Source organism: Lolium rigidum, chromosome 2 (assembly GCF_022539505.1).
Source record: "Lolium rigidum isolate FL_2022 chromosome 2, APGP_CSIRO_Lrig_0.1, whole genome shotgun sequence".
Classification (NCBI taxonomy): domain Eukaryota; kingdom Viridiplantae; phylum Streptophyta; class Magnoliopsida; order Poales; family Poaceae; genus Lolium; species Lolium rigidum.
The window spans coordinates 71,986,441-71,996,078 of record NC_061509.1 but is presented as its reverse complement, the minus strand read 5'-3'; the positions used below and the strand labels follow the sequence as shown (position 1 = coordinate 71,996,078).

The window sequence follows — 9,638 nt, the reverse complement described above, 5'->3', positions numbered from 1 at the left end:
TCTACGTCACCGTAGCGGTGGCGCAGATGTTCTGGGACGCCGGCGTCCCAATGCCGTGGGGGGACGTGCACCTCCCCCACGGCTGGCACCTGAGCCCAGATCGTGTTCCGGTGCCGCCCATCCCGGGCTCCGGCCGCGCCCGCTACGCCGTGATCCGGAGGTGCCGCGCTCAGCTGCCGGCGGACCTCCAGCAGGACCCCGCGTACGGCGACGCAAGTCCCAACTGGGACTTGTGGTTCGAGGTGGAGCACGATACGCGCCGGCGCACGTGATTCACATCAGCGACGGTGCAGCCTCGCGCGCAGCCGCGCACGGGTGTTAGGCGGGTTGGCCGCCGCCCCGGCGGCCTCTACATCAACGAGCCGCAGCCCCAGCCACAGCCGCAGCCGTAGCCCCAGGAGGAGGAGAACGACCCGGAGCTGCAGGCGGCGCTCGCGGCGTCCCGCGAGCAGTAGGACCTCGATGAGCTGGCCAAATGGCCGCACCTCGCCGAGACGATGCGCACCTCCGCGCTGGAGGAGGCGGCCATGAAGGCACAGGAGGACGCCCAGGCGGAGGCGTGGGCCTTCCTCGAGCTGGCGCGCCGTCAGGAGGAGGCTACGCGTCAGGCGGCGCTCCGGGAGGAGGAGGAGCGCCGGGCCGCGCGCCTGGCGGAGGAGGAGCGCCTGGCCACGTAGGCCGCAGCGAAGCAGCTCCGGCAGGAGTCCGCACGGAGGGCACGGCTGCGCAGGCCGGCGAGCCCGCCGAACCCGCACTCCCCCTGGGAAAGGGCGCAGTGGGAGCCCTGGCCGGAGTCGCCGGTGCCCTCCGGCGTGTCGAGCCGGAACAGCGCGTCGCCGCCGGGGGGCGTCGTCGTCATCAACGCCGACGATGACGAGTACTACTGGGAGTAGTACTGCCGGCGGCCACCGTGCTCGCAAACCCTGTCTAGGTTTTTTTTTTTAGTTTAAAGCCCATATAGGGCTTTCTTTTGTGTAAAAATTGCCCAAAATAGGGCTAAGTTTAATTAACCACTACTTTAATGTTATTTTTGGCTGTTTTCCTTTTTTATTTTTATTTTTGTTATTTTAATTACATATGCGGTGCGTCCACGCGTTGGGCGCAGCGAGCGACCCAAACGGACACGCGGACGCGGGCCGCTGTCCGGGTGTCCGTTCGGCCACCCAAACAGCCCAAAACGGACGGCCCAGCGCGTCCGTTTGGGTCGCCCGGTTGGAGACATCTCCAACCGCGCGACCCATCCCGCGCCCGCGCGTCCGGATGGGTCGAAACGGACAAAACCGCGGCCCAGCGCGCGGACCCATCCCTAAAACGGATGGCCGCGGCGTCCGGGACGACCCAAACCCGGCCCAAATCTTGGACGAGTTTGCGTGGCCGCGGACGCGAAAGGATGGTCGCTCGCGTCCTCCCTTGTCCGCCCCTGGCCCGGCCTGTCTGCCTCCCAAAACACAAGCCCGTCGCCCACATCTCCCCACCGCTCCGCCGTCACCCACGGACCGGCGATTTGGGAGCGCATCGCCGCCGGCCATCGTCGTCAAGACGCCGGCAAGCGGGGCGGAAGCATAGGTCGAGGTCCCGCACTGCTTTCGCCGCGTCGTAGCAGAGTCGGAGGACGCCGCCGCCGGCGCTGTTGTCCTCTCACCGTCGCGACACCTCCCGCCGTTCGCAGCTGCGCCGTTTCCGCCGGAGGTGAGCTCTCCGCACCGTGTATCCGGACCGGACGTCGTCTGAGACGGACGCTTCTGCAGGTCCCTACAGAAGCATTTGGATCGCCTCCGCCTGCGAGGTGTTCGGTCAAATGCTCGAACTAAAATGTGTCCCTTTTCAGATCATGGTGGACAACGACGACGAGTACTACTTCAAGAACTTCATCGACACGTCGTCAGAAGAGGAGTCCGACGACGAATTTTTCACGGATGCTTCGCGCTGCTCATCCACGAGCACGTCGTCTCGCAAATCCCCGTGCATCGGGGGTCCTTGCCGGGCGCGCGGCCGCCTTGGACCGCAAAAGAGAACGCGGCCACGACCAGCTCTACAACGACTACTTCAAACCCAAGCCATTGTTCGTGCCGTCCATGTTTCGCCGTCGTTTTCGGATGACCGAGCCGCTGTTCCGCCGGATAATGGATGGCGTGAAGATCTACGACGACTACTTCGTGCGAAGCTGGATGCAATTGGCAAGGTAGGCCTCTCTTCGTACAGAAATGCACGGCAGCGATTAGGATGCTCGCATATGGCGTTGCCGGTGATTTCGTAGATGAGTACACACGCATGAGTGAGTCAACCGGCTTGGAATCGATGTACAGGTTCTGCAGAGCTGTGATCGGTTCGTTCGGAGAACAGTACCTCCGGCAACCTAATGCAGAGGACACAGCTCGTCCGTTGTCGATCAACGCTTCCGGGGTTTTCTCGGGATGCTTGGCGGCATAGACCGCATGCACTCGGGAGTGGAAGAACTGCCCCTTTGGTTGGCAGGGGGTATACGGCGGCCATTCCGAGGGGTGCACGGTCATTCTTGAAGCTGTTGCTTCCCATGACACATGGATTTGGCACTCATTCTTCGGAATGGCTGGCTCGCACAATGACATCAATGTGCTGCAGGCGCTCTCCGGTGTTTGATAGGCTAGCGTACGGTCGGTCCCACGATGTGGATTTTGAGATCAATGGCCACCACTACACGAAGGGGTACTACCTTGCTCGATGGTATCTATCCACCTTGGGCTACACTCGTGAAGACAATCCGAAACCCCAACTCGGAGCGAGAGGCAAGGTTTGCCAAAGAGCGAGGAGGCAGCCCGGAAAGATGTCGAGCGGGCGTTTGGCATCCTCCAAGCTCGTTGGACTATCGTCGGACACCACTGCCGCAGCCCGGGATGTGCAAACTCGTGGGAGGTGATGACCGCTTGTGTAATCATGCATAACATGATTGTTGAGGTAGAGCGGGATGATTCACTCTTTGATAATGAATGGGAAGGCCAAGGAGAGTTGGTTACTCCTCAGCAAGGTGCTCCGGCATCATTCCAGGACATTCTTCATGCGCACCATGAAATTCGAGATCTAGCTGTACACAACCAGATTCAGGCTGATTTGGTCGAGCAGATATGGCAGCACGTAGGCAACAATGCTGCAAACAACAATGATGAAGGAAATCCTGAAGCCTAGAGCATTTGTATCGTTTTTTCATTTTATTTAAATAATACTTTATCCTTGATTACATGGACTATGTAATGTGTAATACATTTTGAGCATTTGTACTATTTTATATATTTTATATAATATTTTTTTTGCGTTTTTCTAGTGAATTTACAAGAAAAACATACCATAGGGCGCCGCGACCCAAATCTGCCGCGTTGGCGCACCGCGCGACCCAAACAGCCCAAAACGAACGGCCCAACGCGTCCGTTTGGGTCGCCTGGTTGGAGATGCCCTTAGGCCTCATATTTTGATTGACCGGTGTAAAGAAGAAAACCTTCGCTCTGGCCTGCTGGAGATGTAGTCGCAAAAAAAAAAGGCCTGCTGGAGATGCCCTCGGTCGACATACCGTCGCACCGCTGGTGTCCCGGTGGCAACTATCACGGTCACTGCAGAGTGGGCCCATTCAACGCCCGCAGTTCCCATTTTCACACCCCGCGGGGAGCCCCAAAACATCCTTCCTGCGCACCCCACCCAACCCTACCCCTACCCGCGGCCACCGGCACGCGAGATTTCAAATCCCCGCCCCTATTCCCTCCCCATCTCCAAAAATTCGCCCAAAATCTCCCATTCATCCCCACGCGCGCTTCCCTTCTCCCTTCTCCCCCAGCCGCGCCGCGCCACCTAGGGTTCGGATCCATTCGGGCCCCTAGGGTTCAGCTCGCTCGGTTCCCCAATCCCCATGGCGGCGTCGGGCTCGGGGGCGGCGGCCGGCGGCGGGCGGCAGCAGGAGCTGGCGGAGCGGCGGATGCTCCGCTCGCGCTACCTCGCCGTCAAGAGCCTCATCAGCGGTACGCCCCTCCCGTTCCCCATTTTTCTCCGGGCCTTCCGTTTCCGGGTTGGGTGCGGTGCGATTCTGACCCTTTTTTTTTCGCGTGCGTGTGCGTGCGTGACGCAGATGAGAAGGATGACATGGCCAAGGAGGACTCCGACAAGTTCGCCGCCATCATCACGCAGGTGGAGAGTCTGCACGAGCTCGGTACGGTCACCAATCATCACCTCTCGCCCTTAATTACAAACCCGCGGTCATTTTTTTTCTCCATCAGAGATTGTACTGTAGTAGTAGATTCATTTCGGGCCAGGAAAAAAAGATATAGCCTTCAGCCCCTTTCAGCTGAGCCTGTTACTCTGTGTGAATCAGCTGCTGCAGTTACAAGTTGTAATCTCCTAGAAGTGAAACAAATGGAGTTTTTAGTTTCTAAAGGATTCAGATGTAATATTAATGTAGATGTAGATGCACCTAAGAAAAAAATACTGTATGAAAGTTGCAACTCTTATGGAACCAAATATTTCTAGGGGCTCATACAGGACAAATGGTACCAACATATATATTCATGCCCAGAAAATCTACATTAATGTGTAGCATGAGCATACGTTTATTTTCATGCCAAATATCTTAAGGTCCTAGCTTATTTTATTTTAGAGTTTTCTGAAGTACGCTATGTTTCTGAATCATAACTGGAGAATGTGCTCATGTAGTTTTCGCGCATCCCGTAGAATGTGTAGCGTATATATGATGTATACCATGAGAAAATCGTATAAACACGTCTTAGTACAGTTCTTGCCATGTTTTTATTTTGGAGTTCTCTGAAGCATTCCGCATTTCTGCATCATACGGTAGGATTGAGTTGGCTATGAATGTATGATGAGAGCTAGACTGTGGACTGTACTTTTGGACTGTGTAGGTTTTGTTCTTGCATGTTAACGTGGAACACATGTTGATATTTTGCATGTCTTGAGCTCACTGGCATGCTAAAATGATTGACAAAGAGGTGTTCATGAGGGGGGTCTTTTCAATCTTGTTAGGATTAGACTGAATCTGAAGGATTTGAATCCAACTCAAATCCTAATCTCTGTCTCCTGCGCAAATAAGCCCTTACTGTAAAGTAAAATGTCTATTTTCTGCCCCATTTTACTGTTGAAAGCCCTTTTGCTGTATAATCACAAAATGAGGTGCCCTTTCACACTGCAGTGCAGAAGCCTAGGGAGCAAATAGCTGATGCAGAAGCTCTGCTGGACATTACAACTACTTTAGTAAAATCCGTGAGGTCCCAATCAAGTGAAGGGATCACACCTTCTGATTTCGTAACAGCATTGCTGTCGAAATTTGGGCAGCAAGCAAGCCTTGATTCTGAGCCTGTCTCATTGCGCTGGGCTGATGTTGGGCTTTCTGCTTCACACGTCTTCAGGGCTGTGCCTGGATGCAGCACCATGTAATTAAAGCTACTTTGTCTTCTATTAGTTCTCAGCATTTCCTACTTAGTGTCTGCTTGGTAAATGACTTAAACCATGCATGCCTTTAATCTTTGCAGGCTTGGACCCATGGACACAGAAGTAAAGCAGCGCAAGGTTTCAGTTGTTAACAGAAAAAGAACTGCCAGGCCAACTGAAAATACACGTCCTGAAGAGGTATCCACATGTTTTTGTCTACTATTAAATGATATGGAGGGCTAGTGATCTTTATTCTCATTGTTTGTTTTTTTTCCCTCTGTTTGACTTAGTGTTCCATTCCACAGTACACTGAGGTAGGTAGCTTGTAGCAGATGTGTCACTTTGCCATCATTCATGGTGTTGACAGGTGACATAGTGAGAGAGTGACCCTTAATTATTTTTGAGATATGCTTTAAATTATCTACTCCCTCCGATCCATAATAAGTGGAACTAAAACCATGACACTTATTATCGATTGGAGGGAGTAGCATATTTTGTTTAAAGAAACATCAGATACAGCACCATTCATATTCTTGCAATCTTATTGCCTACCAACGCGTAACTCCTACTCCCTCCATATCGGTTATTAGGTATATATTACGGAGTACTAAATAGTACATCACTGGAAACTTTAGATGTTGTATTTTCTAACGGTATAATTTTTTTGTCTAATATAGTTTATATTATGTAGATCAAATTTGTGACCTAGGTACTTGCGTAAGACTTATAAACCAATATGGAGGATGTACTTAATTACATGCTTTAAATTATCTAGCTTTTCTTGCAAAGAAACATCTAAGACGGTACCATTCATATTCTTGCAACCTTACTGCCTACCACTTAATTATAACTCAAAATTACCTACTCACTCCGGCCCAAATTAATTGGTGTGGTCAATTAATTTGGGCCGGAGGGAGTAGCTTTTGTGTAAAGGAACATCTGAGAGACTGAGGCTGTACCATTCATATTCTTGCAATCTTCTGTTGTCCGCTGTTAAGTTTCTGGGCTGCTAGCTAGACATTCTTTCCTTCCTTGCAGTAGCTTTTTGTTTTTCTGTCTGAAATGTATGATCACTGGACTTCTTAAGTGTTTCGTCACTTCGAACAATGGATTCACAGAATCTCTTCAATATGCAGCTTGCTGATTCTTCCGAGGTAGCAAAGTCAGACACTGACCGGAATGTGTCTGTTGTATTTGATATCCTGAGGAAAAAGAAGAGCGCAAGGCTGGAGAACCTTGTTTTGAATAGACAGTCATTTGCCCAAACGGTTGAGAATGTTTTTGCACTGTCTTTCCTAGTTAAAGATGGCAGGGTAGCAATAAACATTGATGACAATGGGCACCATATCGTCAGTAAGGACTTTCTCTTGTTCTGTTTGTACTTAAATAGTACTGCAGAGATGCTTGTGTATCTAAGGGATAATACTCTCGTGTATCTAATATAATTCTGCTGGCTCTGCAGATCCAAGAAATGCACCTGCTGCTAGTGCTATAGCGTCAGGAGAAGTCTCCTACAGCCATTTTGTTTTCCGATTTGATTATAGAGATTGGAAGGTAAAATGATGTCCTTTATTTTGGTTACAACAGAAATCATCTTAGCCCTAAATTGGGAAGAAATTTCATTGATTCTGTTTGCATCATTCTGCTCCTATATTAGCTAAGATAGTAGCTTGTTTTGTCTTTCCACTCCCCCCCATATGGAATATACATGATTGCCATTTTTTAGATGATACTTGAGTTACTTATTTTCTACTTTCAGATATTCTGGTCTTAATCTCCTTTTGCTTACCTGTTTCTAGCTTATGAAAGAAGTCGTTGTGGATGGTGACGAACTGATGCCACACAGGACTCAAAGCAGTCTCTCTGATGAAGATAATGAAGAGCGCCACAATGAAGATAACGAGGAGCATAGTGAAGAACGTAATGAAGAGTTGGAGGCATGCGCGCAACGGACACCGATCAGGAAACTTTGCCGCAACCGAGGTTTGGTTCTGCAAGAGCAAATGGTTGTTGCGGAGACGCCCGAGGGGGACAAAACCTCCAAACGCAGGCGTCTTTTCAGAGGGGAGGAGTGACCTTGCTTGGAATATTCACGCTGCCTGCTACGGCTTGTGTTTGTATGTAGAGATGTCACGCTATTAACTTATCCATTGTAGAACAGTAGGTGTGTGCTGTAGCACAGCTCGTGCTAGTCCTTACTTTGAGCTGTAGAGATCGAGCGGTACAAATGTAAGTAGATCCCACACGGATCTCTCTAGATCTGGCGGCTTAAATAACGTTCTTGGGTCGAGAGTGGACTAATGGAACCTGCCGGCATTTGAGCGCCGATATCTGACCACTCGTTTCCCATCGCGGTCTGACTCGTTATAATTGTGGAAAGTGCAAATATCAGATGAACAATCAGGAATACGTCGTCTACCGTGACTGATTACGATAGAGCGTCCGAGGTACCGTTCCTGATAATCAGTTCCTTTTTTGCAGGACGGCCCACCGCGGAACAGTACCTGTCGGTAGTAAAACCAAAAATTTACGCATCGGGCATCTCCAACCGGCCGACCCAAACGGACGTGCTGGGCCGGCCGAACACGCGGACAGCGCCCTGCGTTCGCGTGTCCGTTTGGGTCGCACGCGGCGCCCAACGCGGCGATCCAAAGAGATGCCACGTGGTTCGTCGTCGTTGCGCGGCACTGCGCCATGGCAGGCCTCGACGGGACAGCCATGGTGGGCGGTGGAACACGCGGGAAAGATCCCGCGCGCCACCAAGGTTCCCGCGCGCGCGAAAACGCCATTGGCGCGCGCTCGCGCCCAAGGTTCCCGCGCGCGCGAAAACGCCATTGGCGCGCGCTCGCGCCCAAGTTTCCCGCCAGGCCGCCGGCTATAAAAGACGGCGGCGGTCTCACACGGACCGCATCACCTTCCTCTCCCACTCCACCTTCTCCGGCGGCCACTCCACCTTCTCCGGCGCCATGCCGCGCACCCTGCAAGCCACGTGGGCCAAGATCTCCCTCGCCGCCCGGGCCAAGTTCCCGCGGACGGAGGAGGAGGAGCGCGCGGACTCGCGGTGGGTCGCCGACGACGAGGCGCTCCGCGTCGCTGCCGAGGCGGCGGCAAAGAAGGCAGGCGATACCGAGATGGTGGAGGCGACCGCGGACGGCTGGCACGAGACCGCGGACGGCTGGTACGAGGCCGCGGAGGAGGGGGCGGCCGCCGCGGAGGAGCCCGTCGACGAGGAGGACCTCGCGCTGGCGAATATCAACGCCGCCATCGAGGAGCGTCTCGCCGATCTCACGCGCGTGACAAAGGAGCACGAGGCCACCTGGCGGGCCGGCCGCCGCCGATTAGGCGACCTCCTCGGCCAGAAGAACAAGCTGATCGCTATGCGAGCAGCCCGTCACCTCATCCAGATGCCCTCGCCCGAGCGGCGCGCCCGGGAGGATGCTGAGTCGGCGGAGCGCGGCCGGCAAGAGCGCATGCGCCGGCGGCAGGAGAACCACGAGGCTCAGGCCCCCGCCCGCGTCCGCTTGGAGGCGCGCACCGCTGTGGAACGCGCCGCCCTGCAGGAGCTTGAGGTATGCGGGAAGCGGATGGTTCCGCCGCAGGAGGCGGAGCGCGAGCGCGCCCGAGGTGCTCGGACGGAAAGGAGGAGGATGAAGGCCTCCGCCCAAGCCGCCGCTGCCGCCACTGCCGCCGCCACCGTCGACGCCGCGCCACCCAGCTGGTAAGCTGGAGTGGAATCCTCACGCGTACAGGCCGCCCACGTCGAGTGAAATTCACGGCCCCGACGGCGAGCCGGCGAGGAGCCGCCGGCGAGGCCACCGGCCCCGGACGTAGTAGGATAGAAGTAGTAGTTAAAAAAAATTGTAATGGGTTATTTTTAATGAAAACAAATGTTTATGTCTATGACACGTGGGCCAGGGCGAACAAGAGGCGGACGCGAGCGACGAGCGACCAGCCCCTTTCGCATCCGCGGAAATCTGGACCGGGTTTGCGTCGTTCCGGACGCCGCGGCTATCCGTTTTAGGGATGGGTCCGCGCGCTGGGCCGGGTTTTTGTCCGTCTGAACCCATCCGGACGCGCGGGCGCGGGATGGGTCGCCGCGTTGGAGATGCCGAGATGCCCTAAGACCAGCACCGGCCCATCCCCGCAAAGGCAGTGGTTGCCTTCTTCCTTGGCCAAATTCACAAATCCCTGCGCCTACGCTCGCCCACCGCCGCCGATCCGCTCGTTCCCACCAT

The 9,638-nt window shown here is 54.0% G+C and overlaps 1 protein-coding gene across 1 annotated transcript; it reads left to right on the top strand.

The window, feature by feature from the left end:
* The first annotated feature begins 3,910 nt into the window (after nucleotides 1-3,910).
* On the top strand, nucleotides 3,911-7,686 carry LOC124686702 (non-structural maintenance of chromosomes element 4 homolog A-like). The gene is made up of 7 exons (XM_047220604.1): nucleotides 3,911-3,983; nucleotides 4,091-4,171; nucleotides 5,165-5,405; nucleotides 5,505-5,601; nucleotides 6,540-6,756; nucleotides 6,866-6,957; nucleotides 7,203-7,686. The coding sequence occupies exons 1-7, from the start codon at nucleotides 3,941-3,943 to the stop codon at nucleotides 7,476-7,478; spliced, it is 1,047 nt and encodes a 348-aa protein (XP_047076560.1). The 5' UTR covers nucleotides 3,911-3,940; the 3' UTR covers nucleotides 7,479-7,686.
* The last annotated feature ends 1,952 nt before the right edge of the window (nucleotides 7,687-9,638 follow it).